The sequence below is a fragment of the Phycomyces blakesleeanus genome, assembly GCF_001638985.1.
Source record: "Phycomyces blakesleeanus NRRL 1555(-) unplaced genomic scaffold PHYBLscaffold_16, whole genome shotgun sequence".
NCBI classification, from domain to species: Eukaryota; Fungi; Mucoromycota; class Mucoromycetes; order Mucorales; family Phycomycetaceae; genus Phycomyces; species Phycomyces blakesleeanus.
This window is the reverse complement of record NW_017265149.1, coordinates 901,636-927,092: the sequence shown is the minus strand read 5'-3', so window position 1 is coordinate 927,092 and position 25,457 is coordinate 901,636. Positions and strand designations below refer to the sequence as shown.

General features: G+C 34.6%; 7 protein-coding genes across 7 annotated transcripts; 3 read left to right on the top strand and 4 right to left on the bottom strand.

The window, feature by feature from the left end:
- Positions 1 to 728: 728 nt before the first annotated feature.
- PHYBLDRAFT_170717 (hypothetical protein) lies at positions 729 to 1,565 on the top strand (the record flags this gene model as incomplete). The annotated part of the gene is made up of 5 exons (XM_018436417.1): positions 729 to 794; positions 848 to 926; positions 959 to 1,038; positions 1,086 to 1,209; positions 1,480 to 1,565. 5 exons carry the CDS (start codon positions 729 to 731, stop codon positions 1,563 to 1,565), a joined length of 435 nt encoding a protein of 144 aa, XP_018289393.1.
- Positions 1,566 to 3,901: 2,336 nt separating this feature from the next.
- PHYBLDRAFT_78404 (secreted aspartyl protease) lies at positions 3,902 to 6,325 on the top strand. The gene is made up of 3 exons (XM_018443363.1): positions 3,902 to 5,168; positions 5,259 to 5,456; positions 5,548 to 6,325. The coding sequence occupies exons 1-3, from the start codon at positions 4,316 to 4,318 to the stop codon at positions 5,892 to 5,894; spliced, it is 1,398 nt and encodes a 465-aa protein (XP_018289392.1). The 5' UTR covers positions 3,902 to 4,315; the 3' UTR covers positions 5,895 to 6,325.
- Positions 6,326 to 10,706: 4,381 nt separating this feature from the next.
- PHYBLDRAFT_66392 (hypothetical protein) lies at positions 10,707 to 11,479 on the bottom strand (the record flags this gene model as incomplete). The annotated part of the gene is made up of 2 exons (XM_018441637.1): positions 10,707 to 10,732; positions 10,789 to 11,479. 2 exons carry the CDS (start codon positions 11,477 to 11,479, stop codon positions 10,707 to 10,709), a joined length of 717 nt encoding a protein of 238 aa, XP_018289391.1.
- Positions 11,480 to 12,794: 1,315 nt separating this feature from the next.
- PHYBLDRAFT_155819 (hypothetical protein) lies at positions 12,795 to 14,833 on the bottom strand (the record flags this gene model as incomplete). Its single annotated transcript, XM_018433443.1, has 6 exons — positions 12,795 to 12,944; positions 13,023 to 13,730; positions 13,806 to 14,025; positions 14,107 to 14,474; positions 14,663 to 14,725; positions 14,798 to 14,833. The coding sequence occupies 6 exons, from the start codon at positions 14,831 to 14,833 to the stop codon at positions 12,795 to 12,797; spliced, it is 1,545 nt and encodes a 514-aa protein (XP_018289390.1).
- Positions 14,834 to 17,108: 2,275 nt separating this feature from the next.
- Positions 17,109 to 18,041, bottom strand: PHYBLDRAFT_170713 (hypothetical protein; the record flags this gene model as incomplete). The annotated part of the gene is made up of 4 exons (XM_018436416.1): positions 17,109 to 17,489; position 17,613; positions 17,767 to 17,841; positions 17,980 to 18,041. The coding sequence occupies 4 exons, from the start codon at positions 18,039 to 18,041 to the stop codon at positions 17,109 to 17,111; spliced, it is 519 nt and encodes a 172-aa protein (XP_018289389.1).
- A 561-nt stretch (positions 18,042 to 18,602) lies between these two features.
- Positions 18,603 to 20,768, top strand: PHYBLDRAFT_147839 (hypothetical protein; the record flags this gene model as incomplete). The annotated part of the gene is made up of 1 exon (XM_018431962.1): positions 18,603 to 20,768. The coding sequence occupies one exon, from the start codon at positions 18,603 to 18,605 to the stop codon at positions 20,766 to 20,768; it is 2,166 nt and encodes a 721-aa protein (XP_018289388.1).
- Positions 20,769 to 22,490: 1,722 nt separating this feature from the next.
- On the bottom strand, positions 22,491 to 23,721 carry PHYBLDRAFT_170711 (hypothetical protein; the record flags this gene model as incomplete). The annotated part of the gene is made up of 4 exons (XM_018436415.1): positions 22,491 to 22,597; positions 22,683 to 22,739; positions 23,013 to 23,152; positions 23,603 to 23,721. The coding sequence occupies 4 exons, from the start codon at positions 23,719 to 23,721 to the stop codon at positions 22,491 to 22,493; spliced, it is 423 nt and encodes a 140-aa protein (XP_018289387.1).
- Between the last annotated feature and the right edge of the window lie 1,736 nt (positions 23,722 to 25,457).

Here is a 25,457-nt window from a genome sequence, read left to right as displayed (position 1 = left end):
AGGTCTTGGTTTGGTGGGAGGCAATAAATATTGGGTACAGAAGAAAACAGATATCAGACTGTTCAAAATTCTCATCTTTGTTTTGCCAGTGACCAGCTCAGGTACACCTGGAATATCACTAAACTACATATGAGACGTTATTTATTCAACGTATGGATTATTATTATTTTACCAATGTGAGTGATGTACAGATATAAGATAAGGTCTGATTTCGTGCTAATTCTACTGGTGTATGAAACACGCCCAACTTTCATAAGTATCTTGATGCGTATTTTTCTTATTGTTGCTATACATATATGCGTTGAGCTAATGCGATAAATCTTGGTGCGCTACTTAACTTCCTTTCTGCACTTTTGGTAGATGTGTTTTTTTTTGCACTTTAAAACGATGTATATGAATTATCAAAATGTGAGCAATTCATTTTGACCCAAAACAGTTATCTTATGATCTGGGTTACTGTTTCTGGGGATATTACTGTTAATAATATTACTGGTGATTATTAAACTGTTGAAAGGTTTATTTCATTTAACATGATTTGATTATTCGAATTTCAGATAAAGAAGTTTAGAAAACAGAAAAGTTTGAAGTAGCTTTTTTTTATATTTTATTATTATTTCACAAAAACAAGGCAGGTATCTACTGCTTAATATTCTTTTGTGTATTAAACGTTTCTTTTAAATATATGTATTTTTTCTTACTGTTTCTTATTCTTTTACTTGCCAAAAAAAATGGCTTATATTCACTATAAACCCTACAAGGAGTTTCTTTTAATGCAAAATGCCAGTTCTTATAAAGTAAATCTGGGTACCTTTATCTATTCAGCACAGTAAAGTACGAATGCTTGTAGACATTAATACCAGTGTTTAAGTCCACCTTAACACAAATCAGTAATATCCACGGGCCTGACTTTATTAAGCCAATTATATGTGAATATAAAGAAATAAATATATAAATAAAGACAGTAGGATGTTCTTTAGCTTTAGGGTGTGTCTCAAGTATGCACCTATTGTTTATTTTGAGATTCAAAAGCAAAATATAGTAAGAGTTAAGATATATATATATATCTTTATATAGGCTCGAAATAGATTATTTGGTTTGGGTTATTTGTGTTGGCTGTCGAGAATAAAGAAATTTTGAACAATGAATTCCAAAAAAAAAAACTTATAATGGGCTTTATCACTCGATCCGGGCTGATTAATGAGAAGCATTGTGTGGAAGCCAAGCCGATGTACACAAAGTGCGGGTGTTTTTTTGGATATCTCTGCCTAGAATACACATTTGATTTGTATTCAAGACATTATTATATATATAGGACTAACAACACTTGGCATACAACACTCGGTCTTTCTCAATGCAACACCATGGAAAGAGAAAATAATATAATACATTTTTTTTAAAAAAAAAAAGAAATGTACATAGTGTGACTGTCGCAGTCGATATAAATTAATTAAAAAGTAATACATAATTAATAGTAAATAGGTTATTTAAAGAAGCTTGAATCAAACTTTGCTCAGATATGGGCTGTGCGGATTATGCAAGACGATATTTGCATGGTTTGGAGTTGATCCAAGACCTATAAATATTTGAAGCCTCGGGTCCGTAAGTTGGAGATGAACCTAAGAATAATTCAATGTAGATAAGTAAAAATAAAAAATAAAAATAAAGGATATCTGTAATCTTGTCAGCCAACCAAATCTCTCATTTTAATTATAAAATTGGCAAATATGTGCTTAATGGACGGAGTAATATTGAACGTCAGAATGGTAGTACCCAAGGTTCTGTCCCACTATGGTCCAGGCTTCTTTTGGTGGCACTGACAAGAAGGGGAGGATTTTTTTTTTGTTATTAGGCTATCACCATAATTGGCACGCTTTAGGAATAATGATAATAAAAATGATCTCGGCACAGCTAACCCTTAATCTTCATATTCTCCTGAATAAGTGATCCTTTAGCCAATTTATTCAATTAAGAGCACAATAATTCACTATTTTAACCATTCATTCACTTCAATATATTTATACATGTACTAAAAATTACACTGCATTGCACTTCACTGCAATGTTTTTTTATTCTTCTTTTTGTATTAATAAAAATAAAAACAAAGACTATGTGTTTGGATTTGAAAGTCTGAATTACATAATACTCTTTCTTGAATCCTGACTTTTGATCCATTTATTTTATCACTAATCGTAAATTAAGCATTTATTGATGTAGAGCTTGCTCTCAAATATCATCAATTTTTATTACAAATACGGTATATATGGTTTAAATCGAGTTGACATATCATTTTTAGCATGTCTTTATATTTATTATACTCAGTCTAATGTTGGGTGTGTATTCTGTCATGACAAACTAGTCTTTGATTAGTAAACAAGGAAAGCTATTCAGCAGTCATGATAACACGTCTAATTGATTTATTATTATTATTCTTCTTCTTCTGAGTGCTTATTTGCCAGAGATTTACCATTTACTTTATTTTCTATATAAGAATTAGACATGTAGCCTCTAATATCCTTTGTAACTCTTCAAGTTATTGGAACAAAAAACAAAAAAAAAGATTGTCTGATGAATTATTAAATACACGGTTAAATGAATGAATATAAAAAGCTATTTATTTATCTATTTTTGTAAATAATAAAAAAGAAAGATGAATACTTATTTGATAGGCTATGTTGGAGTGTAATTTGATTGGGACAAAAGATCTGACATTTGTCAGTTTAGACTAAGCTGATAGTTGAAACAAAAATGGTCACTGGTCGGTGTTTTCATATATTGATCAAAAGCCCATTAAAGGCAATTTGACCAATTTGTGCGCCACCAGTATTTTAAAGCAATAAAAGGATCCAAGGAGAAAGACCATGTCTAAAAAGTCGATAGAAGAAGAAGAAGCAAAGGGATATACCATATTTAGAGTAGCTAGTTATTGATACCTTACTGCTCAATACTCGATATAAAATTGTAATTTATGTAGTAAAATAAAGACATTTATATTTAACGATTAGTTAGTTAGAGTTATTTTTATGTATATAAAAATAACTAAATAAAATCGTTGAATTGCGGGACGAATGACCCAACCAATACACCACCTGCTTTTTTTGTCTGTGTCTCGAGAGACTTACAAGAGATCAAAAAAAAAAAAGAAAAATTGCCAAGATTCCTAATAAAGAATAACAAAGAGGTCTATTTACAGAATAAAAATGAACAATGCCAGTGTAACATCCAGGAACGAAGAGTTAACTGACTTTGTCTTGCCTTGTGTGAGATTTTGCTTCTTTTTTTTTTTAGATTTGATTGCAAGATTAGTCTAGAATGTGACTGGTACACTTCATATGAAAAGGAAAAAGGGAAAAAGAAGTGAATCTGCCTAGCGTTCTTTTCGATCTATTTTAGACGCAGAGGAAAACATGGGAACTCGATCGAGCGCCCCGTTCATTGCTGCTGAATAGATCGGATATTAAATCATAATTAAGAAACCATGGCAATATATGTGTGAGGAAGCTTGGTGAATCTACTTGGCAAAGGAACAATGTTGATTTATGTAAAGGAGGATAATTGAATAAACTAGTCAATACGAATAACACCACACGGTAACTTCTTCCATTATTATAATTGGCTGATTATGTACATCTTATACAAATATATACATGATATATACATGATATATATAACCCCTCTTTTGTATAATAAATATATAAATATGTTTGTATGTCTATATTTGGGGTTTCTGTCTTTCTCTCTCTCCGTTAATCGAGCATTATAAATATTATATATATATTTTTATATTTTTATTTATTTATTTATTCATTCAGTCGAGTCAAATTATTTTCAGCCTTTTATAAGTCCTTATTTTTGCCCTGGGTGCGCTCCTTTTTCTTTCTTCTTGCACTCTTTTCCCGGCTTTCATTTGCCCTTTGGACAGACCTCTTGAAGAACCAAGAAGAACAATAGACCTCCAACAAAAAAAACCCCTCTTTAATCCCCCTTTTTTTATTATTCTTCCTTTTCTTTAAAACAACAACAATAACAAAAGCATCAGTCGTTACAAAAGAATCTCTTTGTTTGATTATTTTCTGATATCCACCATCACCATCACCAATAAACAGCAACAAGAACAACAATCCCAAATCACAACAGCAACCAAAAAAAAAATTATTATTGTTATTATTTTTTGCTTGTGAAATCAAATATCTCGTCCACCCCCTTTTATTTTGTCTTTATTTATTGCACCTGCAATCTCCCTCTTTTTATTTTATTTTTTATTTGTCTGGTATCCATTTTCAGTCTTTTGATAGACAGTCAATCCCCAAATCACAAGATGCGCTACTCTACTTTTTTCATCGCAGCCATTGCTCCTTTACTGCTCTCCGTCACCGCAGACCCGACGCCAGTAAAAATCCCTTTGTTCCGTCGCACCAACCCTGCTAATCAGACTGGAATCACCAAAGCAGCAGGATATCAGCTTGACAACGGTGCTCTGTCCGGAACAGTCAAGATTGGTACTCCCCCCCAAGAATTCACTGTAGCCTTTGACACCACAACAGGCTATTCTTGGATCCGTGGCTCCCGTTGTAAGTCCGAGAATTGCTTGGATCGTTGTACATACTACGCCAGACGCTCCTCTACGGTTACCTCTACCGGCGAGAAATTTTCGGTTGAATACGGCGACAGCTGTGTGGACACACATGTGTACCTCGACACTTTCGAATTCGCCGGTCTGACAGTACACGACATGCCTTTCGGTGGAGCCTACCGTATGAGCGGATTTGACGATGGTTTTGATGGCTATCTTGGCCTCGGACGCTCGGTCAACTTCAACAGCACTAAACTCCACACATCTTCATCTACTGGTCTTGCCAAGCGAGATGTTGCCCTGCCTGCCTCAGCCTTTGTACCCAACGCTTATCAACAAGGCAGCGGTGTCCAAAGTTCTCAGTTTGGCATGTACACCACATCTACAAGCGACGACGGCTTCAGTCAATCTGGAACCGGAACTAGCGCAACAGAATCTGACACAACAACCGATAACTCTACTGCGGCCACAGCCACAACCTCTGCTGATGCGGCTGCTACTTCATCTAGCAGTAGTTCTGGTGTCGTATCTGGCGGATTTGGATTTGTTAAACGTAACTACCACCCCCAAACACAAGTTGCAGGCTATCTTGTTATTGGTAAGTTAATCATATTAAAAATAACTTTTATATACACAATTATATACTAAGAAATATTAATTTTTATTTTTATTTTTTAAAAAAAAATAGGTGGTGTTGATACCTCAGCTATCAGCGGTGATGTTGAATACATTCCACTTGCCAATACTGGAGACGCAGACGCACATGGCTGGGATGTCTGTATCCGTGACGCCAACTTTGATAATGAACTCAACATGAAGCAGCTTCCAAATGCCATTGCTTCAATTAGCACTTCAAGTCAATTTATTGTTATGCCTCCTCATCAAGGTAAGATAAGATTTGATTAAATTTTTTATTTTATTTTATTTTTTGAATATTAATTAATTCTTCTTTTTTTTTAATGAAATAAAATAAATAGCTGACAAGTTCCACGATACATTTGGTGGAAGATATCATGCTTCTGACAAGACCTATCGTTTCGTTTGCTGCGAGGCCGAGAAGCTTCCTACTCTCAAGCTAACTCTGGAAGACCACATTGTTGAATTGCCTGCAAAGTACTGGGTTCACCGAGAGAACGCCACCGACTGCTGTGGCTACTGCACCACACGTCTCAGCCGTGGCAATTCGGAGCGTGACTGGGTGCTTGGCACAACTTTCACAAACGCTTTCTATACTACCTTTGATTCCGATGGTGAGCGTATCGGTTTAGCATTGAAGAAGGACCACAAGGACGATGGCCTGAGAGTCTACAAGAAGTCTCACTAAAACAAGAATATGATTCTTTCTTTTCTTGCTTTCTTTTATGGTTGCCTTGATTATTATTATTATTATTATTATATATATATTACATTGAATGAATGAAGTTGATCTTATTCTTTCATTCTAGCTTCTCTCCTCCTTTTTCTCCTCAATTAACAAGAATACTTATAATAGACGGACTACCCAAGGAAAAGAAACAAAAAAAAATGGAACCTTTATTACCTTTCCCTTTGTCAATTAAAGAAACAATAGAGCCATATTTTATACATACAACACTCTCACTCGCGCACATATTTTATTTTATTTATTTCTTTATTTCTTTATATATTTCTTTTAATTTGCTCTCAATGTTCAACCTTTCTTTCTTTAGTTAAATATTTTTGCTACTCTTATTTCTATCAGTATTACATTTTAATAAACAAAACACAAAACAACTTCTTGGAGCTTTGTATATTATGTGTGTTTGTGTGAAAGTCTTTCATTCTTTATTTTTGAAAAATTATATCAGTTTTAAATATTTCCCAAAATTTTCTGTATTGTTTATTTTATTTTTTTATTTTTTGGGAGTTAATTTTAAAATAGCAATAAAAAAGAAACGGCCAAACGGGAGTAACCATTTTCAAACTTTTCTTCTTCTTTTTCTTCATAGACTTCTTCTAACTCTGTACTACAAAGATACACAGGTACAACTCTAAAGTTCACAAATCGTCGTTTCTGTGCACCTCTTGGCTTTCTTACTTTAGCAAACCATACACATACTTGAGTATAGGCCAAGTATATCTATATCCGACTTTTACCAACATTACTATTCTCTACATCATCATGAGTATGATCACCGTCGTCATACATTTCGAGACCCACTTGATGTATTAATAGTATTCAAAAAATACCAGTATCCTTTTTTTTGTACTTTCTTTAAAGAAAACTCAAATCAATTCCCCGAAGCTTTTTGTTTTTATTTTTATTTTTATAAAGGTTACACTCAGGTACAGCCTTTGTGTGTGTGTGTGTGTTTTTAGAATATATGTCTTTTTGGGAATAGTTCAAAGTCTATGGTTGGATTATTACTACTATTACTATTGCTATTATTATTTGCAGAGCACTACGCTATAACTTTCATTTCTTATCACAGATCAAGAGTTTCTGTCCCACATCATGGGGTTTTTTTAAGGAGATGATTTCCATGAAAGAAAGAAAAAATTACAGCCAAGAGGTTGTACGTTGTTAAGGTGTGGAAGACAAGTCATACGACCACAATCTCGTCAGAGTGAGCTAGTATATTCTACGTAGAATCAAATACACAAAGCTAATGTTACAAGCCCATTGTATTCTAAACAACATCATATATGAATACAGCGTCCAAAAGGGACAAAGTACAAGCTAAGCAAAGGTAACAAAAGAAAATTAAACTATAATGATGATAATAATGATAATAATAACGAGGTTTTCTTTTGGCCTTTCGGAGCTCAAGATATTGTAACAATCAAGATGCGAGAATTTGACTTGGATTTAAAGCCAAGGAGATGAAAAAGAAACCCGAAAGACTAGAGAACGCTAGTCAAAGTACTTCTTATAAATATATATAAGTTATTTTAGCTTTCGAAATTAAAGATTTGGGTCAATAAAGGCTGAGAAAAGTACCTAATCTCTTACTTCACAATAATATCAGAATCACAAAAAGAATTATGCTTTGAAGGGAAGGCTCAGTTTTATGTCTTGGTGCCATAATGTTGTATGCAGTTTCCTAATACAAGAATCTTGCGTTCCTTCTATAGACGCTCTTTCTTGATTCAGAATGAACTATACCCGGATTACGCACTGAACTCAACTGAATGGCTTATCTTTCTCTTCACAATAGTATTCTGCGTAAACTTACAAAGCAAACTTTAATAAGCCTCTGTGAATTGTATTCCATAATATCGTAAGCTATACAAGTCTGCTTTACTATTAGAAATTTTCACTTTTTTCTTTGTGTTTTAACTTGAGCATGGTCTCATAGGAAGGAAATTGAGCACCATTTTTCTTTTTTTAGTTTGCAGAATAAGCCTCCTCAATAAACAGGCTCATGTTGTAAATGGAAGTCTGTCAATGTTACTTTCCTTTTTCTTCTTCTTTTCCTGCATTCAATACCTCCTGGTGTTCTTGGCCTTTGCTAGGCAACAGTAAATGTAGTGCGTAACCACACATATATATACATACATACATACATACATACACACATACATGTATACCTACATATGTATGTATGTTAGACGCACTGTATGTTATGTCTCTCCTTCAGTCAAACCTTAACTCTTGGGTACATATTATAATCTCTCGTGTTGCAGATATGGTCGGATAACTCAGAGTTGGTCCTTAAATTTACTTGCATTATCTTTTGGTGTCAATCTAATCTTAATAGTCTATCGGATTTTTACCTATTAAAAAAAACACGTCCTCTTCATCATCATAATGCATAAACATCAAGAGTGAATATCTCTTGTTTAATTTTTTGTTGTTTTGGTTGGTTGGTTGGTTGAATGAATGAATAAGTGATCAGCTCAGGTTAACCATCCCTTGTGGATACTTACCCCCCTAGTTACTGTAAGGTCCCTTTACGTTCTTCTTTGATTATATTCATGTACTGCCTTGAAAGTTTTTATTATCTGTAAGCTTACATTTTAAACAAGAAAAAGAATAAGGTTATTTAGTCAGTCAACGCTTGTAAATCTGAACCGTAATACATTCTTCAACAATCCTTATATATATATATATTTAAGTTTTGTGTTAAAATCTTGATTATGTGCAGAAACTATACAGACCTTCTGTTCGTTTAGCTGTATATAATAAAGCTTACTTTTATGACTTTATTACATTGCATGAAAAATATTGGGAGAGGCACTCAATATGCCCTTTTTTCTTAAAAAAAAAAAATTCTTTCTTAAGGTTCATAACAATAAACATATTAACATTCTAAATGGAAAAGTATTTTACAGATAGTGTTTCTTTTTCTTTTTCTTGGTCTCAAATCGACAATATTGGAGTCATTAAGGTAGATTTACCATCAAATTATATTAGATATAAAAACTTGGTAGAAAAGTTGGATTTCTGGTAGTATTCTTGTCAAATAAAAAAGTGCTCTTTTCAAAATACCAGAAAAAAAAAGGTATAGCTTATGTATCTTTAATCGTAATGTCTCAATGGTAGATCTAATCATCATTGATATTCGATTATCTTTCTTATTCTTATTCTTTTATACTTCATTCATAATACACCACTTTTAAACCACCTTCAAGTATTATATTTTATTTCTATGGTTACATTACAGTCAATTCTGTGCTTACGTTATCAACGACTCCATATTAAAAAGAAAAGGTACAACAAAATTATCAAATATAATTTTTCATAAATGCAATAACTATCAAGTATGCAAAGCAAGTATCTTAACATTATGGCTCACTTTAGAAGTTTAAATTAAATACTACAAAATAAATCAAGGTTTCTATAATGTCCTTTTTCCGTTTTGTTGTAGTATGTATTATTCACCATTAAAACTAATTTCAATTATCGGTTTTGTATGTAAAAAGCTTGATTCTTTTTTGTAATGGTCAAGAACTCAGTATAATTTCAGAAAGTAACAAAGCATCGACTATATATGTATATTTAGTGAATATATTCAAGAGTTAAATACATCGTTCTCGTCAATAAATTCAGCCTTTATTTATTCTAAAAATTCCTGTTTTGCTATTAGGATTTAGTTGTTTAATTCCTTAATTAACACCGCACTTCTTTTGAAATGAGAGGAATTAATTAAAGGTCATTCGATCTAAAGAGTGTAAGAATTTCATTTCTGAGTGAAAATAAGAAGATCAAAAAACGCAATCATGTATTATGACCATAAAGCAAATGGTGATTTTTGACTCAATTCATAACCTAGCATCTCTGGCGCTCATTGTTTTTTTTTGTTTACTTTTCTTTCCCACATTCTTCAAAGGTAAAAGTCACAGGCACATGATCAGAAGAAAGCCACATTATTTTTGCTTCACATTTTTACCATCAGCACGCATCATTATGAAAGGAGGCAAAAAGCGTAAAGTAGATGCAAGACTCTATGTATACTTTAATCCTCTTCCCTGCAAAGGGTCTTATTAAAGTAAACTCCGTTAAAGAAGTTAAATCAACGCACGACGTTGTTTTAAAAAAAAAGTATAGATACTTTTTGCAAGTCACATTCCACGTTAGCTCATTGGATACTTGTAATGGTCGATGGATTTTATTGAGTGGATTCATTATAGCCAGCTCTTACATCAACTGCACTCTAAAGACACAATCAAAAGAAATTGCAGAATTAATTTCTTCAATAGTAAAAATGCATACTCTTTTGGCTACTCCATCTAGAGATAAGATATATATATATATATATATCCTTTACAAGCGGTTCATTTGATTAACAGAAATGGCTGTGCCTTACCTTTATAGTATTTGTGATTAACGTTAATCCTTTGGATTTCAGACGGACGATGTATTGCCATCCCCTTTCTACAAAAAAAAATAAACAATCGAACCTTTTCTTCCTTACTAGCAAAGAAAAGTGGTCTCTTTTCTTATAATAACCCTTCATATTCTATAAATATAAGACCCTTGTATTATTCATTTCTGGTTTCATTGAAACTATCTACATATATTTTTCTTTCTTTCTTTCTTTCTTTCTTTCTTTGGTTCTTTCTTCTGATTTATATCGACTGAATTTTTGTTTGTAAGATTTTATTTGCACAAAGCCAATAACCATTATTTCTCTTTATAGCTGTGTCGATAGATATTTTGTATTAAAAATGGCAATTATTCCAATTCAAATGAAGGGGTATCTTTATATATACTATATAATATATAATATAAAAGAAAGAAAGAAAAAATAATTAACCAGACAAAGCATCAGGAGAGGCTTCGTAGTCCACACTTTGTGGTAATGCTAAACCTTGAGGGGATGCAGGGTTCAAATGGGGACCATTCGATCTGGGCCTTTTGGTTTCAATTGAAGGAGAGTAGTCATCGGCTGTAATGATAGCTTGTCTATGCCCCGGACAGTTATATATGATCACACTAGCAGGATTGGCATTTTTCTTGTCATGATCTGCAGATCTTTTTACAAAAGTGTCAACAGAAACCAAGGTTTGATCAATTATAGGGTCTGTGTTTATATCGATACTTGAACTTGAGCGCTTAGTATTTTTCTTATCGGCTTCTTTGGGTCCATCCTCTGGATCTTCATCAGTTGTGATCACTGTTACTGGGGCCGAAACCGTAGTATCTGAAGTTGTCGTTGTTGTCATGCCAGTGGTTGTATCAATGGAAATGGTTTCTTGATGAATTACAGGAGATGATACGATAGTTGAATTAGTAGTGTTTGTTGAACTTTGGGACAAGTCATCACTGGATGAATCAGTCGAAGTATCTGTAGTAGTAAATTCTTGGTGGATACTAGGTGACGATTTTACGGTTACACCCGAACGCCTATTAAGGCTTTTGTTGTATGTTTTGGGTGAAAGTGGGACAGCGTGGGTTAATAAAGCTGTCGTTGTAACAAGAACTATAATCAAGCTACGAATTTGCATGATTAATTGAGTAAGTAAAACAAAAAAACAAAAAAATACTCTTAATAAAATATTATCCTTTTTTCTTCATATTTATATATAATAAAATTCCCTACTCTCCTTTGCTCCTTTGCTCCGTTGCTCCTTTGCTTTCTTTCTTTTTCTTCTTCTTCTTCTTTCTCTTTGCATTGTTAATTGAAGTAGTGAAAACACCTTACGCCATTATTAGGGACCCATGCGTGTTTATTACCGATAAGGCAGGGTATCTAGGGTAACATTTGTTTTACACCAAATTAGCACGCGCAAATTAATATATAGATGGGAAAGTAACAGATGCAGTTAAAAACTTAATCAATGGCCAGTCCATTGGCCCTTTAATTTTATGCTGGAGAGAGTTAATGAATATTTAATGTTTCCTATCATTTTTGTTACGGTATTAAGGTAATGCACATTTCTTTAAATGAAAATCACCTGAACTGCAGATGTCTCGTAGATATATATATATATATAAAGAAAGAAAGAGAAAGTCACATTGCTCTTTGGACAGAATTTTAGACGAATCATCGAATATTTGTGTGGCAGTGTATATTTATTTATTTTCATTCAGGTATAATTAGGGGTGGTCATTACTGTCCTACTGTCAAAAAGGTTTCAATTATATCGAGTATTAGGTAATCAAACCTTATCAATAAATCATATGATCTTTAACGAATATGAAATTTACACAAAATTATATATGTATATATGTATGTATGTATATTGTTGCTTAATGACATGTATTTACTTTAATAAATTTAATGAATCTTCTTTTTGAGCAATTGGTCTTGGGAATTTTTTAGCAAGACAAGCCAAGTTGTGGTTAAAGTAGAACCTTCAAAATTTATAGACTTTTATATAATCTCCTTGTTTTTATGCAAATATTCGTATATATTCGACAATAATATATACATCCCTTTGAAACTCTCTTTCTTTTTTAGAGTATTTATCTTTAAGAAACATGCTCAGATTTATCACAATTGATATATATAAAGATTTTAAAAGAAAAAGAGAAACCAAAGAAATTCTCACAGTAAAACTGAAAAATAAATATATTTGATACTTTGAGCGAGAAGATAATAAGATTAATGCTTTGAGATCATGATATTATGAAATAATGGACTAAGAGATATTATAGCAAATATGTATGTATGTATGTAGGTAGGTAGGTAGGTAGGTAGGTAGGTAGATAAGTAAGTAAGTAAGTAAGTAAGTAAGTAAGTAAGTAAGTAAGTAGGTAAGTAGGTAAAAGGGAGTATGTAGGAACAAGGAAAATTTGTCTTGAGATTTCTCTTTCTTCTTAGACATCACTGCTGACAGCAATCTTTTCTTTTTCATTGATCGATCCCTCAGATAGGGTACGGAAACGGTCTGCGGACTCCTTTTCAATGATAGAGCGCGAGATCTTCTTGCGAGGGTTGTGCTCAAACACGATATCCATTTCTTCAAGCTAAAAAAAGTGAGAAAATAAATAAGTAAATAAACATTCAAAACAAGACGACGAATTTTTTTTAAAAAAAAAACTTACAGTGAAGCCCTTGGTTTCGGGGTAAGCAAGGAAGACGTGGAGAGCCATCAAGAAGTTGAAACCGGCAAAGAGCATGTAAAGACCGAAACGGAGACGCTGCATCAACATAGGAACAACGAAACTGAGGAGCCAGTTGAAAAGCCAGTTGGAGGCAGTAGACATAGAAACGGCATTGGCACGAACGCGAATAGGGAAGATTTCAGCTGGGTAAATCCATCCGAGAGGGCCCCAAGATGTGGCAAAGGAAGCGACAAAGAGGTAGATACAGGCGACAACGGCATCGGCCTTGGGCTTGCTTCCGATATCGACAGTCCACTTGTCCTTGGCATCAAGAGTCCAGGTACCAGTGCTCAAGATACCGCCGACAATCCAGAGGAAGAGAGACATGGAAAGAGCACCGAAAATCATGGTAGGGCGACGACCCCACTTGTCAACGAAAAGAATGGCAGGAACAGTCATGACAACGTTAACAACGTAAGAGATACCGGACGAGACAAGAGTGGCCTGCTGAGAGCTTCCGATACCAGCCTGCTGGAAAAGGTAGACAACGTAGAACATGATAATATTCATACCGGTCAGCTGCTGCCAGATTTGAAGACAGACACCAAGGAAGACACGGTATCTAATTCCAGGCTTGAGAAGATCACTGTAACGGTGGGAGGCAATGTTGCGGTCAAAGTTGATAACGGCCTGAATTTCTTTGATTTCCTATAAAGAGAGAGAGAAATATTAGTTTACTTTCTTTCTTTTTTTCTTGTAAAGCATTATTGAATGATTACTTACTTGTTGAACACGGGGGTGGTTAATGTCACCATCACCATGGATATCAGCAAGAACCTTAATAGCTTCGTCCATACGGTTATTATCAGCCAACCATCTAGGGGAGAAGGGGAAGAACCACATGCCGCAGAACAAGATAACTGCAGGGATACCCTGTACACCCCATGGAATACGGAAAGCAGCAGTATTATGGATAAACTGACAACCATACTGAATCCAGAAGCTTAATAAAAGGAAGGATAGAAAAATTATTAGAGAAAATATATAAAAGTTGTTTTTTTTTTAAAAAAAAAAGAATACTTACGAAATCATAATACCCCAAGTAATACTCCATTGCTGAACAGATACAATACGACCACGAATCTCCTTGGGAGCAATCTCAGATTGGTAAAGAGGAACAACCATGGAAGTAACACCGACAGACAGACCAGCAAGAACACGACCAGCACATAACATGGGGACACCGTTTGATGCAGCCTGAATGACGGCACCGAGAACGAAGAGAAGAGAGGCACCCATCAAGGTGTATTTACGGGAGAAACGATCAGCGGGGTAACCAGAAACCAAAGCGCCAACAAAGCAACCAGCACTAAGAGAGGCGTTGATACCACCCTGCAAAAGATCGCTTGGGCTGTGGAAGTATTCGAGGTATTGAGTTGTACCGATAATTCCCTATATTTTTTTAAACAAAAAAGAAATTACATAAAGAATATTGTTAGAAAATTTGTAAAATTTTATTTTATTTTTATTTATTTATTTGGTCGATTTTGATTAGGTCAGAACAGGGTAGGTCAGGGTAGGTCAGATCAGATCAAATCAAATCAAATCAGGTAAGATCAAGAATACTAATAAATATTTACCGAATTGGAACCAATATCGAAACCGAACAAGATACCAGCAATGGCAGCAAAACCACCAATTGCCTATTGACAGTAAAACAAGAAAGATGAGTATTTATTGTATGATGAATTGCAAAGTATATATTCGATACATACGTAGACATTAGTTGTGAGCCTGGTTATAAATCCCATATTGCTCTTAATATAATATAGGGTATTAAAGTAAGAGAAAGAAGAGCACAATGTAATAATTGAATGTTTTTGAAAGGGCTTTATATAGTACCTGGCCGATTGGCTTGGCAGCTCATTAATACAACGAGTTGGTGGTTCTCATGTCCGCAACCACAATGTCTTGTGTAAAAAAAAATTAAAGAAAAAAAAAAGACGAAAACAGGTAATTTTCGTGACAGGCGATGTAAAAGGCGGTACATTCCGCCAAAGCTCAAAGTCAATTGGATGGGATAATGCGACACCCCCACACAACCCGTAAAGAGTGAAAGAGGGGGGAAGAAATCAGCGGGATCAGTGTGGGCGTGTGGGCATGTGTGTGTATGGGTGGATGAGTGTGTGGGTGTCAAATTATACATTATTTGGTGATCCTTTGCTGCTGTAAGATGTATAATTGGATAGCTTCGGATATGAAGCTGAAAATTACTTAGGTAAGCAACTTTTGTGCCACAAAAGGATTACCTAACCCAGCCTTCCTTGAACACAGACTTCGAAGAACGACAAAGTAGTTCCTCGGAAGCCTATGAACACAATAGGTTTCTGTGTCCTACAGGGCCTCCTATTGGATCAGAAAGGAATATATGGAAATAATAACCTGATCCTAAGCAGACCTTGAAGATGTATTAGCAAATCAAGTCAAACGGGAAGGAGAGTGTACCACACGCAGCCTTTTTTTTTCTTTTTTTTTTTATAGTCGGGAGAATTTTCCTTCAGTACTGATGCTCTTATATTATATACTATGCCCCACAAAATAAAACATATAAAAAAACCAACTGATTTCTAAAGGGAGTTTGTATGCTGGCTAAATATTGTTTAAAGTCTTAAACAAATTTGTAGAAATACTTCTTGGTGCTTATATTAGGTAATGACCTTTGCCTAGTATTTCTGATCTGCTTTAGATACAATTTATCTGGAATAATTGAAGTTAGGTTATGCAAGGGATCTTTTTTTATATATATTTTTATGAACTTCCCATGAACAAGTCAATGAAGGAAAAGACAAAATAAAAAAAAGACCAGTGATATAACGACATATGACATTTATGGATTGTAGAGAACGAGGAAAATTGTACTCCAAATCATAATTCTAATAATTCTAAAGATTACAATTATTATAATAATTGCAAGCACAAAACTCTTTAATGAATGTCCTCTTTTTTTGTTGGTTGGAAAGGTGTTTGGCATATGATTAATGTATATAAGCATATAAGCATATAAGCATATTTTGAGGCCGTAAATTGATCAGATCATATATTGAAGGCTAGGTGGCTAACAGAACAGTATTACTCTGATCCAGCGATCCAAAGTTAGATTCAAACATAAAAAAGAAAAGAAAAACTTGGTACTCAGAAAGAATAAAAATAAAGACAAGTGCAACGATGACAAAAGTTATCGGGTCTACCATTGAGAGTCGGTACACAGGCATTTATTCTTAACGAATGAAAACATTCTTGGCCTCGTTTTCTAGACAAGTATAGAGTTATATATATATCTTACACAATATTAAAAGGCATTTAATTTTGAATACTGAATTCTCACAGATCAGGATTTACGGTTTGCAAATTATTATAAAAAACTTAATGAGATACAAAATCAAAGATCCATGGATCAATAGCACCCAAATGAATAGAATCAAATCAAGTTTCTGATTCCAGCAGAAAATGTATAGATCTATTTTCTATAATAATTTTCTTTTTTCAAAAAGAGGGTCTATATCACACATCACATAAGACTATTGGAAAAATACAAGGCCTTCTTTTCTTTAAAAAGCCGTTGGTCCCAAATTGTTTAATGTTATTATTAGTTTGAAAAAAGTTCCGTCAGTGGAGTACAAAACCCTGTTTTCTCCCCACATTAACAAGACAAGTAAAAAACGAATACAATTTATCATTCGGTCCAGCCGCGGGACATGTATTAAAAAGGATAATGCTATTTTTCGCTGAGTTCGTTACCAAGGGGACACACACAACGCATACATATATACATATATACATATATACACGTACAAGATGTATACATTCATGTGTATTGACTTAAATATATTCTAATAGCCTGGTTATCTTTTTACTAATCTATAGATCGAATACTTACTTTTGTTCTCACTCTCAACACTCCCCCATCCCCCAACAGATTGATCTCATATTCGATAGATTATATATATATACTTTTTTTTATTTTTCAAAAAAAAAATCGACTCAGCACAAGGTGTGCAGTAAATTTTTCTTTAAAAAAATGACTTCTTAACGAGAAGTGGCAGCAGCCTTGGGAGCGAAACCCTTGGCACCCTGCTTAGAGACCTTGGCACCCTGAGCGGCAGAGCCAGTGGTGGTCTTTTTGGTGGCAGCAGCAGCCTTCTTGGCCTCCTTGGACTTGGCAATGGCGGCCTGACGAGCAGCAGCACGGGCATCGGGCTTCTGGTTACGCTTGGCGCGGATAGCATCCCAGGAGACACCAGCGACAGCACGCTCGTGCTTAACAGTACGACGGGAACGCTTCTTGGCGATCTCCTCAGTGATACCCTTCTTGTTCAAACGGCGGTAGATGACAGTCCACTTGATCTTGCGGGGGTTAAGACGCTGGAGGAAGTAGGACTCGGACTTGCCGTTGATGAAACGGAAGCTCTAGAATATTAAAAAAGTAACAATGCAAAAGAGTAATACAAAAGGTGTACAACTAATTTTTTAGCGTTTCGGTAATCGTCGATGGGGAATGTATGTCTGTAATAGATGTATAATTTTGCTTACTCTAAAAACATTTTAATGAATTAAAAAAATGATGTAATTAGCAATCTTGCAATCATCAATTGTATTCAATTCAATTTTATACATTCTCCTCTCCTTCTTCTATTCTTTCTAATCCTACTCTTGTCTTCTCCATAATTTTCAAGAAATTGTTTACCTGCTGTCAATGCGGACGTAAGTCTTACCCTTGGAAGGGTAGATCTTGTGGCCAGAGAAGGAGCAAATCTCAAGCCTGGTGTAATTATTATAGTGAAAGGGGTCAACATAGCACAAGGGAAGGTAGGAAATAAGTCAGATGGAATTCGACAAGTACATTCATGGCAGATGCATCAGATGGATGGATGGATGGATGAATGAATGAACGAAATACATTACTTCATCGTTAATACGGTGCTTGGTGGGAGACGAAAGAGGAAGTCTTTTGGCTGGCATGCGGATGCCTACAAGTTAGAGCCCAGACCCAAAGGTGGGATCAGGACGTCGGGCCTTGAATGTACCTGACATTCACTTTCTAGTGATGACAAAGGGTTTTGTCAACCTACAGGACAAGATGTCCAGTACATAACATGGTAGATATTCAATATCTACCATGAAACAATATATGTTTTATATATGTATGTATGTATATTTTCTCATTGTGTTTGACTATTCAAGCTTATAGCTAGCCTGCCAACGAGTTTTATGTGATAAAGACATGTACTAAATAATGGACTAGACCTTATAATGAGTAATAATAATAATAATAATAATAATAATAATAATAATAATAAGAATTGAAAGATAAACTAATCATCTTTTACTTCCTTTGTAAGCTACGCAAGTTTCTCTTTAATTAAGACATAAAAACGAAAAAGGATGAGCCCTCTTCCTTATCCTATAACTTTTTGCTTAATTACATTTGCCATTATCAACCACAAGTATTCTTTCCGACACAACGATTATATTTTATTATATAATATTTATAAAAACATATAGAGTAGAAAGAAAAATCAAATGTCAAGTACCTATAAACGTTCCTTACTGGATCGTGTCTTGCGTCGAAACAGACCCAATCAAATAGAGAGAGTTTTTGATAAAGATCAGGCTAAGGCCCTTGCACGTAAACCCTTGGAGACTACCAATGAAACATCAGTTACATTGCAGCCACCAGAACAAGAGGCATTAATGGCTCACCAGGAAACCGAAGGTCATTCTGGAAACCAGCCAAGCCTTACTATAGATCCCTGTCCAGTTAAATATTATGTTCCTCAACTATCACCAGAAGCACTTCAGGGGACAGATACATCTATGTCAAACTATCTCTCTTGTTATGTCCAAATAGATAGTGCAGATACAATGGATACCAACAACATGCCAAGTTTGACCCACAGTAATAATAATGGAGAGGCAACTAATTCATCCCTTTTTGCGCCTAATGGAAGTTCACCTGAAGATATACCATCAACAGCAAGAACAAGAACAAAAGAACCAAAACACAAAGGAAGTTCATATTTTTCATCGAATATTGAGCAAAGTGAGAAAAAATCGGTCATAGAAGATAAAGTTCAGAAAATAGCTTTTAGAGCAGATTATAAAGATAAAGAGAATTGGAATGTACAACTACTTCCCGAGCCCTTTGTCCGTTTCGATCCATTCAAGGGATCCCCATTATTTCAGTCGGACCCGCCTGTTGATGTTACTCTCAGTTCTGCCGCTATTGCAATAATCGATAGTGCACCAGACACATCTTGTACTGCTGATATTGTTAGCGATACTAAAAGTGCCAAATCTGACTATGGAAAGTCGAGCGGTATCAAGATAGAAAACACCAAAGAGTTCTCCTTTGTTCCCGCAATTGAATCATCAATTCAAGCAGCAGCAGAAGAAGACGACGAAGGACATTCACAATCATCCCAAACAAGAGCCACAACAAGCTCAGATAAAGACAAGAAATCAAAATTTCCAAGGAGATGGGAATCCATTAACACGCGTATACACAAGATGTTTCGTGGTAAATCTGCTCAAGACGCCTCAAACCCAGAAGCAAAGCTAGTAAATAATGTCCCCAGCCAGCCTGACCAATTGTCTATTCCTGAAGACAATCGAAACAATGCGGAATATAGAGAGCGAGTGAATAAAAAGGTTTTAGATGATGTGAAGATGAAGAATGCCAGGCCTTTGTCTAAATCAGGTTCAAGAATACTGAAATCAGGATCGATCTACATTGACAACAAAGAGTACAATGATGCTTTGGTTGATCAGTTGGCTAGTGTTAATGAGAGATTGCCGGCCCGCTGTCTGGTTCGAGAAGGCAACAATACTATCCAGTTTACTTTCCGAAAGCCAAGACAGGGAAAATTGTTGCGTTTTGCGTGCTGGGCCGAGCCATTTTCTTTAGATCCTTCTCCTCCTCATACTGATCCCCTTGGACACAATTGTGATGATTTTCAAATTTACGAGTCCGATGGTGATGGTGATGATCTCTCTGGCTCAAATGGCTCCGCTAGTAATTATGAAGATGATATCCAAGACCATTTACTACGTGCCTCGTCCTGTCAAACGTGTGTTGATATTATACACAACATGATACCTATGACTACTATGAACGAAGAGTATTCGAGAGATAGTTCGATAGCTACCGATAGCTATTATACTGCATTTGAATATCTTCCTTCACCACAAGAAATTAGACAAGGATGGTCGAGCAATATAAGTAGGGAGGGCAGCCTAACGCCTGATCTTTGTCTTGACCCAAATGCGATCATGAACGACTTTCAATCTCGCTATATTGGCGTCAGTCATCCCTTGAAAAGCATATATAATAATCACTTGCCTGAAAATTCGCAGACATTGTCTAAAAGTGGCAAAAGACCAAATAGCCATGATGATAAACATAATCATAATCATAAACATAATCATAACTATAGTCATGTAGAGAACGAGTTATCGACAGTGGTTCTGGACAAGAACGAGATTCTGGGTCGGGACCAAATGGTGCCTAATGACGATAGAATTATAAAGAGTAAGACTGGACAAGATGTCCGACGCAATCCGAATAGAGAGTGCGGCAGTGAGACCGACCGGCTATTTGACAGTCTTTACGACGAGCAGAAGAAGCATATTCCCCAGGATCCATCGTGTTCAAAATGGTACCTTGATCCTCTTTATCGCGACATATGACATGCGTGGGAGAGGATTTTAAATTCTGGAAGGTTATTACTCGCGAGTTTGTTGACTGACTGTGTTTCACTCTGTATGCTTGCTTGCACAAATCTTTCAGTTGAGACGTTCATCTTTTTCCTCTCCTACTTTCTTGTACTTTTTCTGTGTGTGTATTTTCCAGAGCTGAAAACCTGGAAATCTCTTTTACTTACTAGACCTATTTTATTCATGTTCTTAGTGATGAATATCATTTCAATTTATTTTTTAATAACAATTATATTAGGATAACACTCTTTGTTCTATATTTGTTCATATATTTTACAGCCTATCTAATTTTCTTATTAGACCTTCTTAATTTTCTATTTATTTATTTTAATAGTAATGCTTATACATATAATCGATCATTAAACATTGAACATTGAAGGCTGAGGACTGATACTAAAACATATGCACATAAGACTAAAATAAATATATAATCAAAGACAGTGTAAAAGATCATCCAGTGGAAAAGATGATCAAGTTAATTCCGAAACAGGCAGATCTTTTTTGCTATCAGATTTCTGTATGCAACACACTTTTTTTTTTAATTCTCTCCTTTCATTGGTTGGCCTACTGGGATTATGAATGACAATCTACATAAAAAGGGCTGTGATAATAGAGAAATTAATGTATGATTATCAGTGTTGCTGACAAAAAGGAAAATCTGGCCCCGGCATATTCTTGCTCCAAAAAAAAAATAAGATTTCTGTACTGCAATCACATATCTGTACATTGAATACTCACTTGAACTATCAAAACTACTTTCTGATCAAAATCATTATTCTTTTGTGTGTGTCTTTCTTTAAGTAAACCTACCTTTAAGTACTTGTTTTCTCAGAAAGAAGGGACACATGCATACACAGACACTTTAAAAGTAGTTCAATATTTTGAGTTCTGGTTTGACTTTTAATGGCTATCAAAACAACCTGTTGTAGTTTAGCAATAAAAAAAAAGATCAACGCGGCGAATAAAATCGGTAGTTTCTAACCGGTAAAACTGTTGTTTGTACAATTGTGCATGGTATAGTTGCAGTATCCGTGCATAGTGTCCTTTTTTAATATATTGGATTTATGATATGATGTATTCTATATATAAAGAAAGAAAGCTTAAGAATTTATATTAAAGTAGCTAAATAAAGACTTTGCTATGTTATTTTGGTGGCGTTTCTGTCAATTATATATATCCTAAAGTCATCAAGCCACCTAGTTACCAAACAAAAATAGGTGAATTAAAAAAAAGAAGGGGTGTATATATATATATAAGTGTGTGTGTGTGTGTGTGTGTTGCTTTAGAGGTACAGTGAATTTTCGGAAAGTAATGTCACCTACAATAAAATTAAGGTTGCGTATCTAAAAATGACCGCTACCTTATTTGAAATCATGTCGATTGCTTAGAAATCATGCTCCTTAATATTATTACTTTTATGATTTTTTGGAAATATATTTTAATTCGCGTAGCTGATTTAAACTTTTTATTTCCCTTTCAATCTTGATGGAATTATGATAGAATTCATGTGGTTCAGGTCTCTAGAATATAAGTGAAATTGCATTGGTTCATACACTTTGCGAGTGTGGGTATATTTGTAGGTAACCGTTGCACTTGTTACCCGGAAACTCGGCCAAAACAAAGCCATTAAGGGCGTCATGATGCCGCAAAGTGTGTCCACAAAGTATACACCTGGTAATAAATTCCTTTTCTTTTTCAGTACTTGTCCTGTGCAACAGGTCCAGTTTTATGACAAATAATAATGATCATATCAACCTTTCGCTCTCGCAAGTATTGTAACATAACCCAGGCACATTTTTTTTCTGTAAAAAGAAAAAGAAGTACTCGACTTTTGAGGAGTTTGTACGTTTTGGGTTAAACACTTTTTTTTTGACATTGGGTATTTACTTTGTGGTTGAATTCCACGCGTATTTATAAGTAAAATGGGGTGTTCAAGATATATTGCTGCAAAAAGGAAACAATAGTAGTTAATTAATTAAAATATCAACATAGCCATAATAATAAGATTCGCGTTTATTCATTTCCCATTAATCCTTAAGGCCTATAATGTGAAGCACAATGTCAATAGATTTCTTTCTTTCTTTTTTCTTTGACTAGTTTCCGGGTACGTCTATTTGATTTTAATTTTTCGCAACTATAATACTTATAGCGACCAAAAGGTCTAGATCGTACCCACATAAATTAATCTTACCTTGGGAATCCGTATATCAATTTAACCTTTCAAGCCTTTATCGATAACTTTTAGGCGTAGATAGTGTATTTGCATTTTTACAAAACAATAGTCCAGTGTTAGTGTTAGTGCTAGCACCAGTACCAGTACCAGTGTCAATGTTGATAATTGTGGTAATGATGTAATGCTTTTAAACACTTTAATAGTCTGTATCAAAAGTTTTTTTTTGTTGTTGCTGGGAAATATGCCTTTATTTATAAACTTGCTATAAACCAGTCAAGATAACATGGTTAATTGCTTTTTTTTGTACCTTCCAAATGTATGCATATTTTGTGCATATGAGTTGTATGGTAAAGCATGTAGATATAGAGCATAAGTTTGAATATAAATTATGCAAGGCTTAACAATTTTCTCCTATACACTAAGCTGCTGACTGCATTATCAGCTTTGTACATACATATGATTTATTTAAAGCACTAATAGTATTAGTGGTAGTAAGGGCGGATCTTGGGAATAAAAGTTGGCAATCAGCAAAAATAGTTGGATCGGCGTATTGCAAACTAATAAATTGCAAATTAAAAATTTGCTCTCAAAAAAATTGACAGCTTGCTATTTTGATGGCAAGTTAATTATATACTTATGTTTATTGTCATTCTCAATCTGGACACTGCTTCGTTTGTTGCCAATGATTTTGATGATGCACAATTGCTGCGGTACTTTGCGTAAGGAGTTGGCTGCAAGAGTAGCATTAGGCATGCAGTTACTAATCCGAGAAAAGGGATATGTGACCGTGAGCCATGTGGCTGGCAAGTGCTAGTCGTGCATTACATTTAGGTACATCATAAAGTCTTATTTGAACAGACAATACGTCTAGAAGTAATTCTCTTTTGTATTATTGTATTTGCACAGACCAATAAATTGAAGTTAGAAATAAAGATGAGAAAGACCAAAGAAGTTGGCCAGTCAGTCAGTCAGTTAGTCAATCAATCAATCGATAACTATATGTAATGAAAATAAAGCCTACATACACACACATAACTGCTGCTACTTACCACTATGTTACTATAGTCACTGTGTCAATCACAACCACCATTAAGAATATGTCGCCTTAATAGGAATTTTCCAACTAATCGGTTGGATTGTTTTGATTCTTTTTTTTAAGATTATAATATTGACAAAATTATGATAAATTCTGAAACAAATATGTACAAAATTTTGATTAAAAGGTCCACAGAGATCTTCCGGTTTTCTTTTTATGAAACCTATTCAAGACATCCAATGGCTTCCATATCATTCTGCTTTCAAAGCACTGAAACCTTTCTACAGTGTCTAACAAGGTCTGGTTAATTACGCAATAGAGCCAATTGGTTGAAAGATGTTTTAAATATCTGGAGCTCTACAGCTCCCATTTGTTAATAAATGAGACACTAAAAACCAAATGTTAGGATCCTATTGGCTTAGAGAAAGTTGCAAGGCGCGTAACGTATTGCTCATAGTTGTAATGTCTGAGTTGTAATGTCTGCCATTTGTTTTTTGTGTTTTTTTTTGTTTTTCGTATACAGTGATATGCTGTGTACAAAATAAAAAAATAAATATAGAACCTTGGAATCTTTGTCATAATATGTTTGACCTGTGTTGATAAAGAAAAAAAAAGGGTAAGGAAGGAATAGGGAACAAAAGAAGCAAAGAAGCAAAGAAGCAAAGAAGGTAAAGAAGGTAAAGAAGGTAAAGAAGCGAAGAAAGAAACAAGACCCACACATATTTATATAGATATAAAAGTCAAATTCTGTGTGGGTTAAGAGCAGCTATCAAGATATAGTGGCCCTGACCCAATAGCACCTGCTTAGTCAATTCTAAATAGCCTGGGTGGCGTGAAATGACCATCTTCAAATCCCAAAGGTGGGAATGAACGGGTTGTGTTTAGCCGAGTGCTGGTTCAATAAAGTACCGGATCGTCGCTAGAGTCGTTGGAGTCCTTCTCCACGTGGGACAACGATATCTAATAGGATACCCTGCTTTTAAACTTGCGGGCCTTTATCGGTCCCTCTCCCTTCTGTCGTCCACCCCCTTCCCCTTGAGTACGAAAAGATTATGTTTCCCGCTTATATTTTATTTTATTTTTATTTATTTATTTTATTTCGTTCATATTTTATATTCACTTTCCCAGGAACTAAGCCTTTCTCTTCCTCTTCTTCCTCTTCTTCCTCTTCTTCCCTTTTATATATATATATATATAGGCTAATGTATTGTTAGATACATCTTGCTACATATCCATATACATCTTTACTTTAATTAATTCCTATACATATTAAACAATTATATATTATATATATATGAAAAAAGGTACGCCTATTTTCTTTTATATTTGTATATATCTTTATAGCATTTATGATATAAATGTTAAATCAATAATATAATATATACATATATGCATGCATGCTGATAGCATTGGACAACTTTTTTTTTCTTGTTTAGAATTTATTACTCTATTT

What these genes read in the sequence shown, in the direction of transcription:
- PHYBLDRAFT_78404 (XM_018443363.1), top strand. Translation starts at nt 4,316, where the DNA reads ATGCGCTACTCTACTTTTTTCATCGCAGCCATTGCTCCTTTACTGCTC. An exon ending in TGCAGGCTATCTTGTTATTG is followed by an intron (nt 5,169 to 5,258) that starts GTAAGTTAATCA and finishes AAAAAAAAATAG; the next exon opens with GTGGTGTTGATACCTCAGCT. An exon ending in TGTTATGCCTCCTCATCAAG is followed by an intron (nt 5,457 to 5,547) that starts GTAAGATAAGAT and finishes TAAAATAAATAG; the next exon opens with CTGACAAGTTCCACGATACA.